The sequence below is a fragment of the Engystomops pustulosus genome, chromosome 10 (genome assembly GCF_040894005.1).
Source record: "Engystomops pustulosus chromosome 10, aEngPut4.maternal, whole genome shotgun sequence".
Classification (NCBI taxonomy): domain Eukaryota; kingdom Metazoa; phylum Chordata; class Amphibia; order Anura; family Leptodactylidae; genus Engystomops; species Engystomops pustulosus.
In genome coordinates this window covers 88,429,007-88,455,284 of record NC_092420.1, presented here as the reverse complement: position 1 = coordinate 88,455,284, position 26,278 = coordinate 88,429,007, and the positions used below count along the sequence as shown (strand labels likewise).

General features: G+C 51.7%; 1 protein-coding gene across 1 annotated transcript; it reads right to left on the bottom strand.

Moving 5' to 3' along the window:
- Nucleotides 1-42: 42 nt before the first annotated feature.
- On the bottom strand, nucleotides 43-26,278 carry RNF11 (ring finger protein 11). The gene is made up of 3 exons (XM_072128053.1): nucleotides 25,865-26,278; nucleotides 2,849-3,018; nucleotides 43-1,791 (listed from the first exon to the last, which is right to left on the bottom strand). The coding sequence occupies exons 1-3, from the start codon at nucleotides 25,985-25,987 to the stop codon at nucleotides 1,620-1,622; spliced, it is 465 nt and encodes a 154-aa protein (XP_071984154.1). The 5' UTR covers nucleotides 25,988-26,278; the 3' UTR covers nucleotides 43-1,619.

Below are 26,278 nucleotides of genomic sequence, written 5' to 3'. Positions count from 1 at the left end.
AAGCTATACACGGAGATGGAAAGATCATCCTCGCTACACAAGTGCAGATTACAGTCTTTATTCTCCTATACGGAACGAGGAGCCATGAGTCCCTATGGGTGATATATTATATACTAGTGATCCAGCCACGGTTCATAGTCCTGACAGCTGCGGAGCTCCCCCCCCCCCCCCCCCCACCAGGCAGCGGGAATTCGGGATGACCTCGGCTCGACTGTAAAAATGTCACATAGAAACAAGGCATCTTATTGAGCCGGCAGAACTTGTACTGTAACAGAGGCATCAGCACGAGTTGCAGATTTCGAGAGGCGAAATGCTGAGAACAGGGACTATTCACTGCGGGGGTTATTAGGCGTTTTCTGAAGCGGAGCCAAGTTTTTCGGAATACACAGCTTTAATCTGATGCTGAGCTAGCAACACCACGCTGAAAGGCTGATGGAAATACAGGTCTGAATTTAGACAAAATAATAATAAAAAAAGAAAAAAAACACACATATTACACCGTAGTGATTACATGAACGTAAATGTAACACAAATAAAGAGGTTAATCCCCCTCCGGAGTCAGCGACTGCCCGAGTCTGTGCGTGCGGCTGGGTCCTCCCTGACGGGGAAGGGGTTAAGAGACAAGAACCAGAAGAAGGGATACGCGGCAGGTGGACGAAAAAGTAAAATGAAATAAAAAGTCAACGTTTGGTTAAAGGAACGAGCACCTGGTGGCGGCGGCGCTCCACGGGGAAGCGGTGCCCGTTCTGCGACATCAAATTTTCATTTTTACCGGAGACCTAAGGCCAAGGATTTCCATTTCCAATGGAAACAAAATAATATAATAATTATAATATAATAATAATAAAAAGGTGCAAATATTTCCCTCCGCTCTGGGAGGAGCCAGAAGCTTTTCTGTGAGTCAAAGGGGTTAAAACTCGTCGAGTGCCGGATCTCGAGTCCGCTCAAGTCCACGATTTCGTTAGACCCATTTGGCACGGGGGGGTGTGTGCCCTGACCCCGAGGGCCGCAGTCTTCTGTCCCATTGCTATATGATGGAGAGAAGATGTGCCTACAATTGTTTGAGCTCCCCCTACTGGCTACACATGAAGTTCAGATGAATGGGGGCAATCAATGAGCAGCTCCTCTTGGGAACATCCACGATAAGACGGCAAGTCCGGGCAGGAAGGGGGGGGGGGGGGGGGGGGCGCTTATTCCAGTCCGGAAGAAGGCAATGATTTACCCCCCTTCCATACATCAATACACAAACCTCCACAAATTCACTTGGAAAAACAGGACAGGTTATTACAGGAGGGGGCCGAAGGTGCCGAGTATTTGGAGAAAGCAGGAAAGAGGATCTTGATCAGCATACATTGTACTTGTCAGGCCTCGTATCCATCACTTAGAGACAGAGCATCAGCTCACGTGGAGATCCGAGAGGGAATCGGTCATGATCTGTAGAACAGGAGCTACTGCTGCTGGAATCTCATGGAAAAATCTGCGGGAAAAGTCAGATCTTCCCGACGTAAAATATTCTAACTTGCCAGCAGATATGTGGGTTCTGGGGCCCGTGTGATTTCGGGGATCAGACAGGCCGAACCCTCAGCGGTTACGTGGTGTTTGCGATGTCCGGGAGAGGATCAGTTAGTCTCGTAAGAGGAAAGCAGCGCCGCGTCCACCGGCTCCATGCAGGAGGGGCAAGTGAAGGAACGCATTAGCCAGTCATCTATACAGTCCATGTGGTAGATGTGCATGCAGGGGAGGAATCGTATGGGGTCGCCATACACAAAGTCCATCATACAGATCACGCACCTGCAAACAAGACAAGAATTAGTGCTCTGAGAGATCAGGTAAAACACCTACAAGTAATAGCTGGCATTTTCTAATATCTGTGGGGGACACTGGTCCCCTTAACATCACAAGAAGAAGGGTCCGATTCTCACTAATTGAATCCCATTCAATACTTTGGTAGCTACGAAAATACACAAGCACTGTGCTCAGCAATTTGCAAGACTCCCACAAATTTGAATGGAGCAGCAGACGAATACTGATTGGAGTAGTGAGAACGGGACCCGTGTGATCAGTGGCCAATTTGTACTGTACTCCATACTGGTATACAAGTCCTGTCATTTTAGCAAAAACCTCAGCTCTGCTTCATCTATAAAAGCGAATGCACAAACAAGGTTTTGCTGTGGAGACTATTCCCCGCAGAGAATCTGCTGCGGTGTATTGCACACACGAGACACCTGGCTACATGATCTCATCTCGCTTTTGTGCCTGCGGCTTTGTTCTGTGGCTTCACGTTCATCTATAAAAGTTTTGCCCTAGAGGTAAAGCTGCCTCCGGAGACGAGTGCTGTACGGAGGCTCCACTGGATGGAGAAGATGTTCTTATGTACAGAGGCCAAGCTCTTACAAAGTGCCCCTTGTGTGGAGTTAAAAACACAGTAGAGGGACACAGGCCACATATGGTTAATTTTCATTGGTTGGTCAAAGTTGAACCATAAAAGTAGTGTAGTCCGAAGGTATAGCAGCTGCTCTATTGGACCATGGTATATATTTGGGTTTCAGCTTTGCTGAGCATCTCAAAAATTTGCTGCACAATTTGGCGCACCATTCACTAGGACAGAGATTGTGGTGCGGATTTCACCAGGCTGCACTAGAACATGATCCTCCATGGCAGAGTTACGGCCTAAGGGGTTCCCTCTTTAATAGGTGCAGACCCATAGAGATGGTCATTCATCAGGGTGTATCCCAGTTTTCTAGCATACAATCCTTTGTACGTCACCTCCATAGCACCCACCACAGTCAGCGCGGGGCAGAGGGGGAGGAGAGTATAATAAATCTCCCCGTGTGTCTGTATAACTCACTCTCTTATCTTCTTCTCCGATCCATCCCTCCCGGGATCGTACACTCCCTTGGGCAGGTGCTGAATGAGGCCTATCCGTTGCGCTATTCTGATCTGCTCCTCTTCTGTGAGTTGGGTCGCTAGCCGGGTCTGGCTTGGCGTTGGGTGATACACGGGCACTGGAGCCTGCTCCTGCAACACATAAAAGAAAGGGAAGGTTTACTACAAAGAAATATATTACACCCAGACCCCAAACAGTGATACAACCTACGCAGACAAACGTGTCGCTTGGTCGACAGCTTTCCTTTATATAAAAATAAGAATCTACGGGATCAGGCATATTGAAAACCAACAGCCCTGTCCTTCTGGTCTATATCTGCCATCTAGGGGGTTCCCATATCCAATAAATCGGTAAATTACTAAATAAACTAAATCAAAAAAATTGCAAGAAATGGAAAAATTGTGAAGGGGTGGATGAGGGTCTGGAGTTAACCTTGGAGGGAGGGGAATAGGTCAAGACATGTGATTGCTCAAAGGGTCGGCTGCAGTTATCCGGGTGTCGGGTGCTCAGCTATGAGGAAGCCGAGTCTGATATAACACATAACATTGGGGACCGTGTTATTCCAAAGCCGGAAAAGACCTCGGCAAAGCCTAGTGTGAGCCCCGCATCACGGGACACCCATCTGGTCCGATTTGATACGTATTGGCCACAAAGAGAGGCTTCACCATTCGCTGAACACGGCCAAGTACAATCCAACGAAGGTCCCACCACCCGGCCCCACGTCACAGAGCGGTGGTCAGTGGCTCAGCCAAGCCGCAGCGATCTATAGGGTGAAGCTGCGCGTTTCGCACGCCCACTAATTCATTTATTTACGTGGAATCGATTGTTTCTGCCTGGCGCGGAGTCGGGGCTTGCGCTGGAGTTGGATTGAGAGGTCTGACACTTCCAATTATCTCCGGATACTCCCCGGCCGGGCAGCAGCAGCCGAGGCTTAGGATGTAACGTGCCAGACAGCAGCGTCTCCTCCCAGGCCAGCTGTCTCCGGGGGCCATGCCAGTCGCTGCCGTCTTACACCATTAAATCACCAGACTGCTGACACACGAGGCTTCTGCTTCCATATCCCTCCCGGCCGCTCAAGAAATGCAGCTCATTTGACTGTAAAACAGTTGTGTAATTGTCAAGCCCTTAGGAATAGCGTAAGACTACTTGAAAGGATCTCTTCTTCTGGTAAGAAGCATAATGTACATGGAACACCCCCTCCCCCCACCCAAAGGGAAAACAAGCAAAAATAATAGGCTGCAAATGCCAGTAATACACCCCAACGTGACGGCAGAGAGCCCGACGCAACGGAGAGGGCCGAGAGCCCGACGCAACGGAGAGGGCCGAGAGCCCGACGCAACGGAGAGGGCCGAGAGCCCGACGCAACGGAGAGGGCCGAGAGCCCGACGCAACGGAGAGGGCCGAGAGCCCGACGCAACGGAGAGGGCCGAGAGCCCGACGCAACGGAGAGGGCCGAGAGCCCGACGCAACGGAGAGGGCCGAGAGCCCGACGCAACGGAGAGGGCCGAGAGCCCGACGCAACGGAGAGGGCCGAGAGCCCGACGCAACGGAGAGGGCCGAGAGCCCGACGCAACGGAGAGGGCCGAGAGCCCGACGCAACGGAGAGGGCCGAGAGCCCGACGCAACGGAGAGGGCCGAGAGCCCGACGCAACGGAGAGGGCCGAGAGCCCGACGCAACGGAGAGGGCCGAGAGCCCGACGCAACGGAGAGGGCCGAGAGCCCGACGCAACGGAGAGGACCGAGAGCCCGACGCAACGGAGAGGACCGAGAGCCCGACGCAACGGAGAGGACCGAGAGCCCGACGCAACGGAGAGGACCGAGAGCCCGACGCAACGGAGAGGACCGAGAGCCCGACGCAACGGAGAGGACCGAGAGCCCGACGCAACGGAGAGGACCGAGAGCCCGACGCAACGGAGAGGACCGAGAGCCCGACGCAACGGAGAGGGCCGAGAGCCCGACGCAACGGAGAGGGCCGAGAGCCCGACGCAACGGAGAGGACCGAGAGCCCGACGCATGGAGGACACGACCCGTTTACTACCTTTACCAATACCGTGACACACTGCCCCACCTTCACATCTGCACCAAACCCTATGAGAACGACTCAAAAAAACACTGGGCAGGCCGATTGTAACAGCCTGTTGTATGTCTTTTTTGGTGCCCACCCATAGCCAGATTTTGGCACGTCTTTACCATGTAGGGCAGCGGCTCGCAACCACAGTCATAGGGAATTAATGGCGTATGTTCTGAAGAGGCGGTGCAGACGAGAGGCGGCACAAACCTAGGCGAGAGCAGCACGTCATGAGCAGCTTCCCGCATAGAAACAGCAGTAGTATAGCCATTTCTGTACAGTATAACCCTCTGTAAGAGTAATGGTGCACAGACAATCCCATGGGTGAGCAGAGCCATAACCTCATCCCTTGCAATTACCTCTCGCTGTTATAAATACTTAAAGGTAAGGCGGCGGCGGTGCGTGTAGGCCGCTCATAACCATACAAGAGCACAGATCAGGTATTGTGCGGAGATATTCTCTTCTCCCCGAGGGATTGTGCAGGGATCCGGTTTTCTCCGCTCAAATGCGAGAAGCTCTTATTACTGATAGGGAAATCAGAGGATCTCCTGAACTTAAAGGGAACCCGTCAGCAGGTTTTACACCAGTTAACAACCTGCCCCCATCAGGTCGGAGATGAAACGTCCTTTCCAGAATTTCCTCATATGCAATCTCACTTGTTTACCTATAAAGAAAAAAAATCTGACTCTTTACACCCCACTTTCACATGAGAGGAGTCAAGTTTTGGGGCTGCAGCGGTAGAGTCACTTCAGAAGCCCCTATCTTCTGATCTATAGCACCTAGAAACATCTAAACTTCAAGATGACATCAGGCTGACGGCTTTGTGAGCTACAGAGATACAGGCAGCTAAAGACAATTGGAAATACACCCCGCAGATAAAGATCCAGTTCTTGCCTATTTTTAGCTGCCTGTCCAGTTCTGTCGACTTCACAACCACAAGCTTTATGTAAAAGTTGAGATTCGTATCTTTAATATGACACAAAAAGCTTGTTTCTAGGTGCTATAGATGATGATAGGGGCTTCTGAAGTGACACTATCCCTGCAACCACTAAACTTGACTCATCTGATGTGAAACTAGAATAAGAAGAGTCATATTTGCCTGACTTTAGAGTCTATTTTTTTTAAAGGGATGAGATTTCACATAAAGGGGGATTCAAGAAAGGACATTTCATCCCCTAATTGGAGGAGGGGGCGGCTAGTAGTTTAGGGAGGTAAAACCTGGTAACAGTTTAAAGAAAGAGGATCAAAAGAGTGGATACAAGATATGCAGGGGCCGCTCTATACCGGCCCGTCACTTTAATAACTTAATCCTTAACGGGGTTTTTCCCAGTTAAAAAAAAAACAAAAAACAAACACTTATCTAATATCCACAAGAACAAAGGTCTGATCACAGGGATCACAAGAAAGGAGGCTCCTAATAGATCAGGGGTGTAATGATGGACGGTCTGATCATATCCTATAGCGAACCTTTTAGAGACCGAGTGCCCAAACTACAACCATAACCCACTTATTTACCCTGATGTGCCAAAGTGCCATTTTAAGCAGTAACTTATTGCTACATGTTCTTTCACTTTTTTAATCGTATCGGCCACCTGAGGCCACCAATACAGTTGAAAGAAGGAGGGCAAATTCAGACTATCATTGTAGCTTCTCCCTAGGGTCTCTCCGTTTAGGAAGAATGGTGGGTCCAGCAGGATGACCTCCAAAGATAATGCACTTCTTTTAACACCTTCTCAACCTCCGGCCAAAAGTTAGGGAGGGCATCCAGCAGGGGTGTCTTGTGTGTACACAATAGAAACACAACAACATAAATATATATCATACAGAAAGGTTCCATCACACCCCAAATCCTACTAGATACTGAGGCATAAACTTCTCTGGACAGTAATGTAGGGGTGTGGGGTGGGAAAGTATCTATAACAGCATCTCCCATCCTGGAGGCTGCGGTGTAGGTCACAGATCCTTCATATGGATAAGGAGCTCTCAGTGGCCAAGCAGGAACTGCTCAAGGGTCCTGGACCCTTACGGATAGGGGGGTCAATGTGAGCACCGAGAACACCAACATGGCAGAAAGCATGAAAACCAATAAATACTTGCCGGGGTGGGCCCACGCTAGGCATCACAAACCCACCAGTATGTGCTGGGGGCGGGCCCACGCTAGGCATCCCAAACCCACCAGTATGTGCTGGGGGCGGGCCCACGCTAGGCATCCCAAACCCACCAGTATGTGCTGGGGGCGGGCCCACGCTAGGCATCACAAACCCACCAGTATGTGCTGGGGAGGGCCCACGCTAGGCATCACAAACCCACCAGTATGTGCTGGGGAGGGCCCACGCTAGGCATCACAAACACACCAGTATGTGCTGGGGAGGGCCCACGCTAGGCATCACAAACACACCAGTATGCGCGGGGGCGGGCCCACGCTAGGCATCACAAACCCACCAGTATGCGCGGGGGGCGGGCCCACGCTAGGCATCCCAAACCCACCAGTATGCGCGGGGGGCGGGCCCACGCTAGGCATCCCAAACCCACCAGTATGCGCGGGGGGCGGGCCCACGCTAGGCATCCCAAACCCACCAGTATGCGCGGGGGGCGGGCCCACGCTAGGCATCCCAAACCCACCAGTATGCGCGGGGGGCGGGCCCACGCTAGGCATCCCAAACCCACCAGTATGCGCGGGGGGCGGGCCCACTCTAGGCATCCCAAACCCACCAGTATGCGCGGGGGGCGGGCCCACTCTAGGCATCCCAAACCCACCAGTATGCGCGGGGGGCGGGCCCACTCTAGGCATCCCAAACCCACCAGTATGCGCGGGGGGCGGGCCCACTCTAGGCATCCCAAACCCACCAGTATGCGCGGGGGGCGGGCCCACTCTAGGCATCCCAAACCCACCAGTATGCGCGGGGGGCGGGCCCACTCTAGGCATCCCAAACCCACCAGTATGCGCGGGGGCGGGCCCACTCTAGGCATCCCAAACCCACCAGTATGCGCGGGGGCGGGCCCACTCTAGGCATCCCAAACCCACCAGTATGCGCGGGGGCGGGCCCACTCTAGGCATCCCAAACCCACCAGTATGCGCGGGGGCGGGCCCACTCTAGGCATCCCAAACCCACCAGTATGCGCGGGGGCGGGCCCACTCTAGGCATCCCAAACCCACCAGTATGCGCGGGGGCGGGCCCACTCTAGGCATCCCAAACCCACCAGTATGCGCGGGGGCGGGCCCACTCTAGGCATCCCAAACCCACCAGTATGCGCGGGGGCGGGCCCACTCTAGGCATCCCAAACCCACCAGTATGCGTGGGGGCGGGCCCACTCTAGGCATCCCAAACCCACCAGTATGCGTGGGGGCGGGCCCACTCTAGGCATCCCAAACCCACCAGTATGCGTGGGGGCGGGCCCACTCTAGGCATCCCAAACCCACCAGTATGCGTGGGGGCGGGCCCACTCTAGGCATCCCAAACCCACCAGTATGCGTGGGGGCGGGCCCACTCTAGGCATCCCAAACCCACCAGTATGCGTGGGGGCGGGCCCACTCTAGGCATCCCAAACCCACCAGTATGCGTGGGGGCGGGCCCACTCTAGGCATCCCAAACCCACCAGTATGCGTGGGGGCGGGCCCACTCTAGGCATCCCAAACCCACCAGTATGCGTGGGGGCGGGCCCACTCTAGGCATCCCAAACCCACCAGTATGCGTGGGGGCGGGCCCACTCTAGGCATCCCAAACCCACCAGTATGCGTGGGGGCGGGCCCACTCTAGGCATCCCAAACCCACCAGTATGCGTGGGGGCGGGCCCACTCTAGGCATCCCAAACCCACCAGTATGCGTGGGGGCGGGCCCACTCTAGGCATCCCAAACCCACCAGTATGCGTGGGGGCGGGCCCACTCTAGGCATCCCAAACCCACCAGTATGCGTGGGGGCGGGCCCACTCTAGGCATCCCAAACCCACCAGTATGCGTGGGGGCGGGCCCACTCTAGGCATCCCAAACCCACCAGTATGCGTGGGGGCGGGCCCACTCTAGGCATCCCAAACCCACCAGTATGCGTGGGGGCGGGCCCACTCTAGGCATCCCAAACCCACCAGTATGCGTGGGGGCGGGCCCACTCTAGGCATCCCAAACCCACCAGTATGCGTGGGGGCGGGCCCACTCTAGGCATCCCAAACCCACCAGTATGCGTGGGGGCGGGCCCACTCTAGGCATCCCAAACCCACCAGTATGCGTGGGGGCAGGCCCACTCTAGGCATCCCAAACCCACCAGTATGCGCAGGGGCGGGCCCACTCTAGGCATCCCAAACCCCCCAGTATGCACGGGGGCAAGTCCACTCTAGGCATCCCAAATCCACCAGTATGCGCAGGGGCGGGCCCACGCTAGGCATCCCAAACCCACCAGTATGCGCAGGGGCGGGCCCACTCTAGGCATCCCAAACCCACCAGTATGTGCGAGGGCGGGCGCACTCTAGGCATCACAAGGGGGTGCGGGGGGGAGGGGCACCAAAACCCGCTAGAACCCTCCAGCGCTCTAGGCATGAAAACCCTCGAATACCCATCACCCTCCTGCGTAGAAACCGTTCAAAATATGACCAGGGCTTAAAGATTATAACATCCAGCGGTGTACAGGCGGGGACGTGATACGCTATAATATAAAGAGGTCAATCAGTGTTACATGGCGGCTCTCTGCGGTAATCCAGGGGATAAAGATTAGGGGAAGATTACAGAGCTCAGCGCCAAGGGGGGAAACATCTCTATAACACACAGGCCTGTCCTAGGGAACAACTTACTAGAGACCTCACTACTATGGAAGGAGAAGACTCTGCGGAGGAGGAGAGAAAGTACCAGGAGTGCGACAACCCACCTATAACCACCGATTCTACGGGTGCTTCAGCTTAAAGGGGAGCCTGGTGGGAGGTTTTGGTGTGGGAGTCCTTTCTTAGTCTAGACCATTAATACCAGATTGGAGGGGTCCGACATCTTTCTACTGATCCTATATCCATGGATTATGTCCCAGAGAACCAACAACAACTTCTTGCCCAACCTTTACACTTAGGTCTTCTACAAAGTAACTCTCCACCAGAAAGCTTTCTAGCCCCACCCACTGTGGGCGGTGCTTTGGTTTACATTGCCCAGTTTCCTCCTTCCTGGAGGAGAGCTGCTCTGCATTCCCTTACCCAGGGAGCACTGCCTGGTCTAGAAGACCCCCCACTGCGATAAGGGAAAACTGTAAGGATGGTCGTTGTAGTCACTGTCATCTAAAGAGAAGGGACTCCCCCCCCCCCCCCCGCACTATAAGACAGGACTGTTTAGCTGTACTCACAACTACTACAAGGTACGGACTGGCTTAAACCAAAACATTCAAGAACACGCGAGGGGTAACGTCCTTGGCTCGGGGCACCCTGCTGACGCTCACTAGTCCTCACGGTGAACGACGGGTCAGGGTGTCGCTGCTTGTCTTCAAAACGAAGGTCTAAAAACAAGACCTTGTGCGACGCCATCACTCGTGTTTAATGACAGCTACAGGTCCGTGTCAGACAAATACTGTGTACAGTACACAACTATAGGCACCACCATAAATGACTTGTCCTAAGGGGCAGTGGTGTCCCAAGGGCAAGACAAAGTGGTTGTAAAGCACATATTACTACTCTACATCCCCGGCACGGGCAGAGGCGGGCACCAGGGTCACCAGGGTGTCACAGTGATCCCAGGACACGGCCAATCTCCTTATGTGTGTATACTGGGACAGGACCAGGAGAAGGTTGGAAGGGGAGCGGCAGGGGATTGTGCCGGATTACTTCTTTTTGAGTTTTTATTATGTTCTCAAGATCTGGAAGATAACCCCTCAAAAAGGAAATCTACCATCAAACTCCATCATGATAAACCAGGGACATTACTCATAGGTCAGGACACTGACTTTTTGTTAGTTGTTCTCCATGGTCTCCCTCCCTCTAAAATCAACTTTTATAATTATGCGAAAGAGCCAGAAAGGTTCTGTGGTCTGTCACTATGTCGTAGCTTCACAGGCCATTACACTGACTCCCCTGCCCTTCCCCTACCCGCTGTAATCTCACACAGTGGGGAAAGGAGTGCTCCTGCACAGTGTAACAGTCTTTGAAGCTACAGCATGGAGCGGCTCAGGCCACTCCCCTGGTTTATCGTGATTATCATGGTTTGTCAAGTGGATGGGTTTTGATGGTAGATTTCCTTTAACATTTACATATTATAGCGAATACCTAGAATGAAACGCACCTATGCTTGCCCCAATCATGGACACATGGCCCTTGTATGAAGATGCATTTGGCCAATAGGGAGAAGTTTGGGTAAGCTGAAGGGGGATAGACAAGGAGACTGTGGGACATGTCTGCAGATTCCCAGGATCTAGTCTAAGGTTTAGGATTCCCGCATGTCCCTCCAGGTAATGTCACCCTCCGCTTTTGTGTAATTGCGTCTTCCTCCGGCTGCGCTGAATGTGAAGGTTACATGAAGAACACAATCACGTGCTTGGTGCGGCAGAGCCTGGGCTTTCTATGTTATCTCTATTCTGCAGCTCTGGCGCCATTCATCTCACTTTCATGTGATCTTTATCCCAACCTCCTACGGGATCCTTGTGTCGCTCTGCGGATGTGTGGCCGCCTCTCAGGTGGTCTGTGACAGACGTACGGCGACGCACAGGGTGGGATCTGGTTCCGAGGGCTCATTCGGGCGGCAATGGACCGACCAAAAGTGGAGAGGACGGGACTCCATGCTTCATAGTGATATAGGTCATTATTACAGAGGGGGAAGAAGGGATTCCTTGCATCATATCACTATAACGCTCAGAGCCCCGACCCTTGCAGTAGGGACGCACATCCCTGGATTTGCACCTCTATGGTGGTCGGAAGAAGTCCTTAAAGTCATTCTGAGACAAGTCCTCTGCCAGCTTAACAGAGGGGGCACCGATGCCAAATGGGTGATGAGCGTACAGTGGGGGGGGGGGGGGGGGGGTGTACAAAATAGTTAGCCATCCTACAACCACTACTAGGAGACATCAGGAGATTAGTAGGGAGTGCTGCTTATATATCCTGCGGATGAGTATGGCGAGCAGACCACCTGGCGACGGCCCCATAGAATGGACAGTCGCACAAAGGTATAAAGAGGGGTGAACAGACTTTCGGACCCCCGATTTTGTGATCTAGCAGCCAGACCGCCAGTTATCTGACACAGAGACCACCCCTCCGCGGCAAACACAGACCACGGCAAAGAGGAGAAAAGGTAGAAACAGGACATATAAAAAGTAATGCACATTCCACTATGATGAGTAATGGGATCGCTCCGGGCCCGGCAGATGTTTGCACAGAACATTTACTTTCTCAAGGATTTAATAATCACAGGCCATGAATACTAGTGCGACTACTTATCTGCAGGTAAGTGACGCAGGATCTAGAATCTGCAGCTATGTTTATTGAGGGTCCCAGCAACAGGACCCCACAAAGATCACATTGTTATTCCTATGTTGTTCTCTTGACGTGAGACAAATCCCATCACGTGTTATAGTTAGGGGGGGGGCGACTAGATTTAGGATCCTGCCTATACCCGCCAACCATGTGAGGATATCAGTTTCTCATGAAACCGAAGTTAAAAAGTACAAAAACAGAAAATTTAAGTAAAATCTTTCCCCGCCCCACACACTATATTATTCCAAGACCTCCCCTTTAAACAAGGTGTAGGGTTCCCAGAGACAATGGGTGTGATGTAACAATGACTCCGCAGTCTCAGGGATCACATGAGCTCATTATTTATGTAATGATAGCGGATAACCTGCGCCGGGCCCCCAGCTGATGTGTACAGGTCACACGTCACAGGGCAGCGCTCAGGAGACGCAGAGGCCTCCTATAGGTACCTGGTGTCCACATGACTGCAGATCTATAGGGTCACATGCTTATAATCTACTACAAGTGCATTAGGTTTATGGGTTTCTCATACCAGGACGACCTGTTTACCTATTACCTAATGGGAAATCTGCCCAATCTCTTCCATCACATGACACGGAGGATAATTCCAATCAATGGCCGTCCAGGTAATGTAAGATAAGGTCTGGGGGGCTCAAGAAGGAGACCTCACCCGAAGGTAATGTAAGAGAAGGTCTGGGGGCCCAAGGAGGAGACATCACCTGAAGGTAATGTAAGAGAAGGTCTGGGGGCCCAAGAAGGAGACCTCACCCGAAGGTAATGTAAGAGAAGGTCTGGGGGCCCAAGGAGGAGACATCACCTGAAGGTAATGTAAGAGAAGGTCTGGGGGCCCAAGGAGGAGACATCACCTGAAGGTAATGTAAGAGAAGGTCTGGGGGCCCAAGGAGGAGACATCACCTGAAGGTAATGTAAGAGAAGGTCTGGGGGCCCAAGGAGGAGACATCACCTGAAGGTAATGTAAGAGAAGGTCTGGGGGCTCAAGGAGGAGACATCACCTGAAGGTAATGTAAAAAGGTTTGGGGGCCCCCAGGAGGAGACATCACCTGAAGGTAATGTAAAAAGGTTTGGGGGCCCCCAGGAGGAGACAGGGACTATATTTGTGAGACAACCTCTTTATATATCTATAACATATCACAGAAAGTTGTATATATATATACCGTATATACTCGAGTATAAGCCGACCCGAGTATAAGCCGAGGCCCCTAATTTTACCACAAAATACTGGGAAAACCTATTGACTCGAGTATAAGCCGAGGGTGGGAAATGCATTGGTCACAGCCTCCCCAGTGTATATAGCCTGCCGCACCCTGCCCCAGTGTATATAGCCTGCCGCACCCTGCCCCAGTGTATATAGCCTGCCGCACCCTGCCCCAGTGTATATAGCCTGCCGCACCCTGCCCCAGTGTATATAGCCTGCCGCACCCTGCCCCAGTGTATATAGCCTGCCGCACCCTGCCCCAGTGTATATAGCCTGCCGCACCCTGCCCCAGTGTATATAGCCTGCCGCACCCTGCCCCAGTGTATATAGCCTGCCGCACCCTGCCCCAGTGTATATAGCCTGCCGCACCCTGCCCCAGTGTATATAGCCTGCCGCACCCTGCCCCAGTGTATATAGCCTGCCGCACCCTGCCCCAGTGTATATAGCCTGCCGCACCCTGCCCCAGTGTATATAGCCTGCCGCACCCTGCCCCAGTGTATATAGCCTGCCGCACCCTGCCCCAGTGTATATAGCCTGCCGCACCCTGCCCCAGTGTATATAGCCTGCCGCACCCTGCCCCAGTGTATATAGCCTGCCGCACCCTGCCCCAGTGTATATAGCCTGCCGCACCCTGCCCCAGTGTATATAGCCTGCCGCACCCTGCCCCAGTGTATATAGCCTGCCGCACCCTGCCCCAGTGTATATAGCCTGCCGCACCCTGCCCCAGTGTATATAGCCTGCCGCACCCTGCCCCAGTGTATATAGCCTGCCAGACCCTGCCCCAGTGTATATAGCCTGCCAGACCCTGCCCCAGTGTATATAGCCTGCCAGACCCTGCCCCAGTGTATATAGCCTGCCAGACCCTGCCCCAGTGTATATAGCCTGCCAGACCCTGCCCCAGTGTATATAGCCTGCCAGACCCTGCCCCAGTGTATATAGCCTGCCAGACCCTGCCCCAGTGTATATAGCCTGCCACACCCTGCCCCAGTGTATATAGCCTGCCACACCCTGCCCCAGTGTATATAGCCTGCCACACCCTGCCCCAGTGTATATAGCCTGCCGCACCCTGCCCCAGTGTATATAGCCTGCCAGACCCTGCCCCAGTGTATATAGCCTGCCAGACCCTGCCCCAGTGTATATAGCCTGCCACACCCTGCCCCAGTGTATATAGCCTGCCACACCCTGCCCCAGTGTATATAGCCTGCCAGACCCTGCCCCAGTGTATATAGCCTGCCAGACCCTGCCCCAGTGTATATAGCCTGCCACACCCTGCCCCAGTGTATATAGCCTGCCACACCCTGCCCCAGTGTATATAGCCTGCCGCCGCTGCCGGACAGATCGCACAGAAGATATACAGGGGTCGCCGGAAAGGTGAGTTTAGATATATTTATTTTTTTGACTCGAGTATAAGCCGAGTTTGGGTTTTTCAGCACATTTTTTTGTGCTGAAAAACTAGGCTTATACTCGAGTATATAAGGTATATATCGCAGTCTAGGGAGAAGAGAGGGAGGAGGAGTGCGCAGGAGATGAGACCACTGCAGCTCATAAGCTTCTATCTCGCCTCAGGTGCTTTATGTTATTATGGTCTGTATTTCCCTGTGTTACTCGAGGTAGAGAGAGAGTGACGGTGCAGATTCTCATCTACTATCTGCGTGCAGTGTATGGGAGACATCATAGCAGCCGGTCTCCAGCCACCGGCTCCGAGACAACTCCGAATTACAGACGCAGCCCACAGAGGGTGATCCCAGGTGAATCACGACAGATAAATTATATTTTCCATGGAAAACACCTGTGAACTTTACCAGAAACTGGAGAGCTGCTGCAATCCTCGGGTTATTCCTGGAGTTACTTCCTCCAAGGATCAGAGGTCCTTATGCTCTGGTCACAGACTGGTTTCTTCCAGATATCTGCACTGACGTAGACCGGTGTAAGCAAACAACCTGTGTGTACATGTAAACCCTGCGCACACTACACCTGTCCTTGACCGAAATATAGCAGAGCTAGAACCGTTCTAGGTGATCACCTGGGTGGGGAGGATTATGGCTTCAGCAGCTACAAAATTAACAAAACTGCAGTTAACCTGAGATGTGGACCCGGCTGCTGTGTACATGTGACACGTCACAGGACAAAGCTCAGGGAGGGGGCAGAGTCATCCTATATGTACTGTGCCCCGGTGTCCACATGACTCAATCTATATGATCACATGCTGATAATCTGCTCAAAGTGCCGTAAGTTTTAGGGTTTCTCATACCAATATGACTTTTTTTTTTGCCTACTACTCAGGGGTGCATCAGCCAAGTTGAGCCTCTTGCCTCAGGCAGCAAGATGGGGGGGAGGCAGTTATCTTCTACAAAGCAGAACCTGCCACAAAATAGTGTCCCTTCACACCCAATGTCATCATGGTTTTGACAAACCCACAACATGGATAACCCACCTTACACTTTCTATTAGAAGAGGGCGCCATTCTATAGCAGAGTTTAGTCTCCATCCCTACTAATAGGAAACCTGGCCACACATGGTGGTATCCAGGAATTATAGGCTTACTTCTAGTTCAACACATTGGCCTTCACTCCTGGGGGTCCTGCGTTATGGGGGGTCATACTATATAGACAAGTTTAGATTTTGATCATGAATGAGAACGGTAAAAACTAATTTGCAATGTATATAAATCTCAGGGCCCGGCTCGTGACATTTCCATGAATGAGAGATGAGATGTCAATTACATTGATGCAAAGCTGAACTGTGACAGCTTTCTCCAAAAAAACAGCACCACACTTGTCAACAGGTTGCGTGTGGTATTGCACCTGAGCCACAAACCCTTCAAAAACTAGAAATGTAGCCTGAACCCATGGAAGGTATGGTTCGGTTTCTGGAAGCAAGCGACCATGGCTTTCTTATTCATCATGGACAACCCCTTTAAAAGGGTCTATCCTGCCATATAACGCTCCTGGCTGTAAACCCTTGTTGCTGGTAAATTTAGTTTTTGAACGCCTTAGTGATGGGTCTCCTCTACAGCACATCCACCAGACTCAGCACCCAGGAGCTGAAGCAAAGCCTGTGATTGGCTGCAGCAGTCACATGCTTCATCCCTGCAGCAGGACAGGAGCCTGGCGCTAGAATAGGGTGGAGATTACCTTCCCATACAAAAAGACCGACTGGAATCATCCTGGGTCTTTGAGGACATGATAAATTTTGCAGGCCTTGGCCCCAGGCCCATAGACCGCTGTCTAATACTCTCAGATTTCCTCATTCCGCCCCGTCACTCTCGTATGGTGGGGCTACAACATTTACGCTATTGTTAAACGGAAAACTAAACAAGCAGCAGGGATAAAAATAGTCAAATGTGACACTAGGGGGTTTATAAAAAAAAAAAAAAAAATTGAAAAAAATTGCCACAACAGCCGTGTCCAGTGTAAAAAACAGGAAGTGGTAACAATGGGTGACATCACTCACGGACTTATCAGCCGCAGCACGCTACACAGCAATACACCCCCCCCCCACTCCCCTCCGTGATCCCGGAGTCCAAATCCAAAAAGCCTGAACTATAAATATCATACACAAGGGGAAAAACTTCCCAGGACAGCAGACTGCAACCAAATATTTCACCATAGTTCTGCAATCGCCAAGACCCTGCAACCATTTGGGGGCCCCCCTAAGGCCTAGAAAATGATCTTCAACCTTGTGTACATTGATCGGTGACTTGAAAATGCTGGTGCTGAGGGGGGGGGGGGGCAGGACCCCCAAATATAATACATAATACTAATCTCCTAAGATGTCTATTTTGTATATAATGTGCCCCCCCCTAAGGCTCTGGGGCCTTGTTAGACCGAACCCTCACCACCCCCTGAAGTTACACCCCTTATATTACATAATAAGCCCACAGACCACTTATTAACCTCAGCGTGACGAGATGCGTCCGGCAGACACCGGATGAGGCACCGCTGGCACAGCCGTCCCCTCAATCAGTGTGACTAACACAACGGTGATGAATCCGGACAGTCCTGTTCATGGACTGTAAGATCCAATTATTTCCACTGCCGATAAATAGGCGGAAAAAGCGGCCAGATAGTGATTTATGGATTTATCATTGAGCCGCGCGGTCGATGAGATCAGAACCAGAGCTTGCAGTTGGCCGGTAACCCGAGAGCCGGCACTTTACGACACGCGAGATACGATGATGTAGACGCACGCAGCACGTACAGTAATCTGCTGTGTCATAATATAATACAGGGACATCTCAGTATCCAGGGGGGGGGGGGCGCGGGAGGGCTGCGCTCAAGTCTCCGCATTATATAGGCGTCCGGTGTCCACCAGTTTGATATGAAAGGGTTTAGACAGAGAGATTAACAAGTGAGAGGATTATTGCTGCACATTCCCTAGTTAAAGCCCTGTACATAATCCAGGTGGATTTTAGGAAAAAGCTGTGTACTAGTGAGCTACCAGCACAAGAAAGCACAGAACTGCAAGTCCTCATTTCCATTTAGATGTGGTTTATAATTTTGATTAAAAAATAAAAAAATTAAAATTCTCTTGGTTGCCCGGGGGAACAGACAACACATTACATTCATTTTGTTGTCAGACATGTGACCCAACAGTTCAAATTTAAAATGTAACAGTTTAGACAGCTTACAAATGTAACAGTTTAAACAGCTTACAAATGTAACAGTTTTAAGTGAACCGTCAATTCAGAAAACTAAATCGGACCATCTTCATTCCAGTCTAGGTCAGGTCTACCAATCTCTACAGCAAAAGATGCCCCCCCCCCCCCTCTACCACCCTGGACCAGGGACAATTACAACTTACCTAAAAGGTTATAGGCCATTTTAGGAGAGACTTGGTCTGTTCCCAAGAAGGGGGTTGTTTTAAAGGGGTTGTCCAGAAATTTAAAAAAAAAAAAAAAAAAAATGTCTCTATTCTTCCAAAAATAGAACAATGGACTGTGCTGGTATTGCAGTTCAGCTGTATAGAGATGAATGGATACTAGTTGTAATACCACATGCCACCCATAGTAGAGGGAGGGGAGCTGTGTTTTGTAGAAAGCAGCCATGTTTTTCAACCTCTGGACAACCCTTATAAAAGTTGCCAGACATTCAAAAATCACCGTTTATGGAAATCAACCCAAGTCCACATGCATCCTCAGCTGGGCCGAGCATGCATGTGTTCTAAATATACAGTGCGGACTAAGCCACAGCCAGCAGCCTCTCCTATATGAAGGGAATCACTGGGAATGTTGACTAACTTGCACAATCTTTCTTCCTTAACATTGGCGCAGCCTGCAGCTACCCCTTGGACTTTGTATTGTTAGTTGACCCCTATTTAGCCCTTGAGTATGCCGGGATATTATCACATGTGACAGACAAGCTGCAAAAAAAAATCCATAGCTGAAAAACCTTTAGATGGGGTTGTTTCTGTAGCAAGCATTGGCTATCCTTCAGATAACTGGGACAACATCTGAACATAACCCAAGAGTCCTCCCAGCTCCCACAATGCACTGTTCTACAACAAAAGCAATCCAGCACGACAATGTGGCTTTTTAGTTAGACACAAATAGAGTGCTGGGACTTCCTGCTGTGAGAGAGGCAGATATATCAGTAATACTCAGTATTTGGATACAGACAGCGGCTTCTCTATGGCCACATGATAACGTGCAGTGCTCCCTAGGAGGCCCAGCTCACCACCACCATAGAGCTCCCAGAACTGATCACAAAATCTTTTGTCTCCTACGGACGGGAACGCTGCAAAACGCCAAAAGAAAAACGTGCTGACTGTGCATTCCAGTGTATTTACCGCCTCCCTCCACGCTCAGCTGGTAAGCGCTGCCTTTCACTTCTAACAATCAGCCGGCTAAGCCAAAAACACAGCAAACGCTGCAAAAATATATGATGTTTTTTTTTTTCCAGATAACTTTGTGTACACGGCTCCATGGGGTAAGGAGCTGCTGTGGTGGAGGAAAGTTATGTCTGCCTGGAATGAAGGAAACGTAGACAGTGAGATCACCATCCACAGCATAACAAAGGAAGCTCCTCACAGGGAACAGCCGGGCCCCGGCCCTGCACCCAAACATGGGAGGCATGCTGACCCCGGGGTCACCTCCCGGCTGACTAATGTGTTTGCAGATCACAGAAAAACTGCACATTATCTCTAATCAACCCGATCCCCAGGCCGGGAAATGCACAACTTCTGATTAATGTTCTGGGAAAAATGACCTAATTAAAGGGGATGTAACAATAAAGTGGAAGTTTAACTACTTCAACTGCCAAAAGCGAGGGAATTAATCATCCGGCGTCTGGCGAGGGGTTAGGACGTGGTCACATTTACTTATGTTGTTTGGGCTCTACATTAGATGAGTATATGAAGAGATATACACACAGCACCCAGGAGGGCATGGCACGGCTGTACACTATGCTCTGTGAGAACCCACAGACTTACAATGTAAAGTTTACAGATGTCCCTATATAACTATTAAAGGGGTTGGCCGCCTTTCAGTATAGACAACTTATTATACCCCCAATAGTTGGGTCCTCCGGTGGATCAGCTCTACTTCGACTCCAGGTATTGTCTTTTGCTCACTCACTGTATAATGTATCTAAAGTTTCAGGTACCGCAATGGGGTCTCATTCAACCCCACTGCAGTATAAAACATCTGATCTGCAGAGGTCCTGACTAGAGATGAGCGGACCGACCGTTGGGGTTCAGCCACTCAGCCCAGATATATTGTAGGATTAGCTAGTTCAGCCGCCAATATGTCCAGGTCGCACATCCGAACGCCAGGTCCAGTCATCTCTAGTCCTGACCGTCAGACCCCGCAGACCTAAAATGAATGTTGTATCCCAAGGAGAATCCTTTTAATGTTGGGCAAACCCATCTACTATAGGATGCATGTAGGGGTATCCAGACCCAAAAACATTGACTTTATTTTTTCGTGCAGACTTGAATCTTTCAACCTTGGCGTAACCAACCACCGTAACAGTCAGCAACTTGAAGCCCATCTGCCTATAGCAGAGCATGCATGTGTATGCAGGGAGACGAGAGGAATAGCCGCCGGGTGATCACTCGTTACTGAAGGCCATCAAAACGCAAAGGTGTATGGACTCCCGATTTTGGTTTTTCGATGGAATGCGGAGTGACCCGATGTGCCAGTGACAGGTTATTACCAGGAACATAATTCCCAGTATCCTGTGTAAGTAAGCGCCGCGTCCCGCACAGAAAGCCCAGGGACTGATACGGAGGCAGACGGCTCATTCATCACGGCACAGAGCGCAGCTGTTTGCCTTTCGGGGGCGCGGAGGGGAATGAAAGTCACACATTGTTATGTACGATATTTACTTTATAAATTTGCAGCCTGCTGGATCCTACAGTCACAGAGAACATTCACATTCAGACGGGGAACAATGAACGGCGCATTCAATGTCGCGGCGAGCGGCAGCCACCTCTCTGCTTACGTTACAGTCTTATCCCCCATTAATCTTCATCCACGCGCAGCCAGAGCTGCCAACGCAGCCCATCTCAGTGGTCGCAGATAAGAATGGCGGAGATTTATTACAGCTAGCGCCCAAACAGAGGAGGCGGAGACGCCCAAAGAACCAATCAGATATCTGCTCTGTGCTAATGTACATGCAGAAATCTGATTGGAGCGTAAGGCGACGGCCAAAATCTCCCACAATAATGAATGACGGACAAGAGTCCCCCCTATGGTGTCTTTTCGAGGGGGAGGGAGGGGGCAACTAATTCAATTATAGGAATATCAACCCCGGCAAATGCTTAAAGGGGCTGTGCCATAGGTTAAAGGGGTCCTCTGTTCACGAACAATGTTACCGATTCTGCGATCACATGATCCGCATGCTCAGAGTTGAAGGGTGCACAGAGATTGGGGGGCAGTAACCTGTTTAACCATTCTGTTCCCCAGGGTTCACTATAAAACCCCTTTAAATGTTTCTATCCCCATGGACTACAGGGGTCCCTTTGGATTAAATAATTGGCCCAGAATGCGTCCTGCTGCTCCATTTTTGGGCTTTCAGCAATTGGCCCATATACTGAGGGTAGGCAGTTACATTGATTTAAGGAGTTTTAAGTAAACCCCTCAACAGATTTAGGCGTTTGGCCAAAATTCTCATTCGCACATCCGCCCTCTACTACCAATATAAGCGTGCCCAGGCCAGGGGGGAGTAGGACCCTCAGACACCTTCAGTGGTGCAATATAGCCAATGAGAATAAGGGATGGGGCATGCTGTAATCCAATATGCCCAATCCTTCTACCCACCTAATATCTGAATAAACCCTGTTGACCCTGTGATTGTGGGAACGAGGCAAACCTCGAATCACTGAACCGAACAGACATGCTGAATTCAGTACAGCGATTCTAGGACTGATCCAGAAAATCCCCTATAAGCAGGGAGCGAGTTTGCGGCTTTATGGCAGGAGGCCTATCTTTATCTAGATCTATATATTAGATGGCCATAAGCATAAAACTAAGACGACAAGCCCTGCAGAGTAGTGCCAGTGTTATGCGGATCCGACCTAACACGATACCAGGGCCACAGCTTGACATACATGCTACACGGGTGACGAGCAGCGCCACGGCTTATACTGACGGAACCAACGCGATGTTCTGCAGCTGCCAAATACTGTCTGGTCTGGAGCAGAACGCTGGGTCAGGGACCTAGTGACTAAGTACTTCTGAGGGCATGGGTGAAGGTTGTCACTGCATCGAGGGAGTCACGAGGAGGACAAAGATCCGGCCTGAGCTGTAGAACGTGTTCTGCGAGAAGCCACCTGTAAATCATGTGACTTGCGTGTCCGCCTGCTATACATCTATACAGTGCACAGACCTGGATGTGGCGACCGCCTGCTATCTAGTGGTACCTTTACTATATAACATAGCAGGAAGCCATCACTATGTACCCTGCATGTATGACTGGGGACAGGATATGTAATAGCGTCCATCAATCCACCCCCCCCCCCCCCGGTGACTCTGGACACTATAGCGGATCTATGTGAACCCCGACTATTGTGGACTGCAGATAACAATAACTATTGCCATTAGTGGATGGGGCTTAGGCCAAGTGATCATCTAGTGTGTAGGGGGGGGGGGGGGGGGGGGGGCAGGCGCCAACTAGAGGCCAGATGTGGACTGGGCGGCTTAACCTTTATGCCACGTAGAAAACACACGCCCGCTCGGCCAAGCCGAGGACTCGTGTACAATGTGAGAGAGAAAGGGATTACTAGAGAGGACACCAGGGCAATGTACAGGTCCATGTAATGTCAGACATACAGGTGACAACACACACAAAGGAGTCAAACACAGGGGTCACCATTGTCTCTGCCCCCTCTGCTGGCGGTATATATGGGCGCCGGCAGAGCGGTATATATGGGCACCGGCAGAGCGGTATATATTGTATACAGGTGACACCGCTGTGCCCCCGGGGGGGCTGTAGGGGGCAGTATATATATATATGATACATACAGGTATACAGGAGACACCGCTGTGCCCCCGGGGGGCTGTAGGGGGCAGTATATATATATGATACATACAGGTATACAGGAGACACCACTGTGCCCCCAGGGGGGTTGCAGGGGGCAGTATATATATATATATATATGATACATACAGGTATACAGGAGACACCGCTGTGCCCCCGGGTGGCTGTATATATATATGATACATACAGGTATACAGGAGACACCGCTGTGCCCCCGGGGGGCTGTATATATATATGATACATACAGGTATACAGGAGACACCACTGTGCCCCCGGGGGGCTGTAGGGGGCAGTATATATATATGATACATACAGGTATACAGGAGACACCGCTGTGCCCCCGGGGGGCTGTAGGGGGCAGTATATATATGATACATACAGGTATACAGGAGACACCGCTGTGCCCCCAGGGGGGTTGTAGGGGGCAGTATATATATATGATACATACAGGTAGACAGGAGACACCGCTGTGCCCCCGGGGGGCTGTAGGGGGCTGTATATATATATGATACATACAGGTATACAGGAGACACCGCTGTGCCGCCAGGGGGGCTGTAGGGGGCAGTATATATATAGGATACATACAGGTATACAGGAGACACCGCTGTGCCCCCGGGGGGCTGTAGGGGGCAGTATATATATAGGATACATACAGGTATACAGGAGACACCGCTGTGCCCCCGGGGGGCTGTAGGGGGCAGTAGATATATATATATATGATACATACAGGTATACAGGAGACACCGCTGTGCCCCCGGGGGGCTGTAGGGGGCAGTATATATATGATACATACAGGTATACAAGAGACACCGCTGTGCCCCCGGGGGGCTGTAGGGGGCAGTATATATATATGATACATACAGGTATACAGGAGACACCGCTGTGCCCCCGGGGGGGCTGTAGGGGGCAGTATATATATATGATACATACAGGTATACAGGAGACACCGCTGTGCCCCCGGGGGGGCTGTAGGGGGCAGTATATATATATGATACATACAGGTATACAGGAGACACCGCTGTGCCCCCAGGGGGGCTGTAGGGGGCAGTATATATGATACATACAGGTATACAGGAGACACCGCTGTGCCCCCGGGGGGCTGTAGGGGGCAGTATATATATAGGATACATACAGGTATACAGGAGACACCGCTGTGCCCCCGGGGGGCTGTAGGGGGCAGTATATATATATATGATACATACAGGTATACAGGAGACACCACTGTGCCCCCGGGGGGCTGTAGGGGGCAGTATATATATGATACATACAGGTATACAGGAGACACGGCTGTGCCCCCGGGGGGCTGTAGGGGGCAGTATATATATGATACATACAGGTATACAGGAGACACGGCTGTGCCCCCGGGGGGCTGTAGGGGGCAGTATATATATGATACATACAGGTATACAGGAGACACCACTGTGCCCCAGGGGGGCTGTAGGGGGCAGTATATATATGATACATACAGGTATACAGGAGACACGGCTGTGCCCCCGGGGGGCTGTAGGGGGCAGTATATATATATGATACATACAGGTATACAGGAGACACCACTGTGCCCCCGGGGGGCTGTAGGGGGCAGTATATATATGATACATACAGGTATACAGGAGACACCACTGTGCCCCCGGGGGGCTGTAGGGGGCAGTATATATATGATACATACAGGTATACAGGAGACACGGCTGTGCCCCCGGGGGGCTGTAGGGGGCAGTATATATATATGATACATACAGGTATACAGGAGACACCGCTGTGCCCCCGGGGGGCTGTAGGGGGCAGTATATATATATGATACATACAGGTATACAGGAGACACCACTGTGCCCCCGGGGGGCTGTAGGGGGAAGTATATATATGATACATACAGGTATACGGGAGACACCGCTGTGCCCCCGGGGGGCTGTAGGGGGCAGTATATATATATGATACATACAGGTATACAGGAGACACGGCTGTGCCCCCGGGGGGCTGTATATATATATGATACATACAGGTATACAGGAGACACCACTGTGCCCCCGGGGGGCTGTAGGGGGCTGTATATATATAGGATACATACAGGTATACAGGAGACACGGCTGTGCCCCCGGGGGGCTGTAGGGGGCAGTATATATATGATACATACAGGTATACAGGAGACACCACTGTGCCCCCGGGGGGCTGTAGGGGGCAGTATATATATGATACATACAGGTATACAGGAGACACCGCTGTGCCCCCGGGTGGCTGTATATATATATGATACATACAGGTATACAGGAGACACCGCTGTGCCCCCGGGGGGCTGTAGGGGGCAGTATATATATATGATACATACAGGTATACAGGAGACACCGCTGTGCCCCCGGGGGGCTGTAGGGGGCAGTATATATATATGATACATACAGGTATACAGGAGACACCGCTGTGCCCCCGGGGGGCTGTAGGGGGCAGTATATATATATGATACATACAGGTATACAGGAGACACCGCTGTGCCCCCGGGGGGCTGTAGGGGGCAGTATATATATATATGCTACATACAGGTATACAGGAGACACCGCTGTGCCCCCGGGGGGCTGTAGGGGGCAGTATATATATATATATGATACATACAGGTATACAGGAGACACCGCTGTGCCCCCGGGGGGCTGTAGGGGGCAGTATATATATATGATACATACAGGTATACAGGAGACACCGCTGTGCCCCCGGGGGGCTGTAGGGGGCAGTATATATGATACATACAGGTATACAGGAGACACCGCTGTGCCCCCGGGGGGCTGTAGGGGGCAGTGCACCGCATTACCTGATATGGGGGCGGCGGCTCCTGATCCCCCTCATTGCCATCGCCATAGCTCGCCCGATCAGACTGCGATTCGTGCAGCAGAGAGATATCATCCGATGTCGGTGACTTCAGGCAGTTGCCCATGTCTGCCCCGGGGGTCTGCTCTCTCCAGGTTACACGGGGCCTCCTGTCCTCACACCTGGGGCTGGTCAGCAGCAGCCGCTCCCGCTCCTCCGTACAGCACAGGCGCGTGTTATCCGCGCTCCCCTCGGCCCCCGGTGTCGGTGTGAGGATCCCGGGCCGGTCAGCCTCTTCCTCCGCTGCGCTCCGCCGAGATACCGGCCGCCATTACTGATCGCTGCGCTCACAGACACGGCGTGACGTCACCGCCAGCCGGGAGCGGGCCACGCCCCTCTGTTTGTGTCTGGGAGGAGG

What these genes read in the sequence shown, in the direction of transcription:
- RNF11 (XM_072128053.1), bottom strand. Translation starts at nt 25,987, where the DNA reads ATGGGCAACTGCCTGAAGTCACCGACATCGGATGATATCTCTCTGCTG. An exon ending in AGCCGCCGCCCCCATATCAG is followed by an intron (nt 3,019 to 25,864) that starts GTAATGCGGTGC and finishes TATGTGTTGCAG; the next exon opens with GAGCAGGCTCCAGTGCCCGT. An exon ending in TCGGAGAAGAAGATAAGAGA is followed by an intron (nt 1,792 to 2,848) that starts GTGAGTTATACA and finishes TCTTGTTTGCAG; the next exon opens with GTGCGTGATCTGTATGATGG.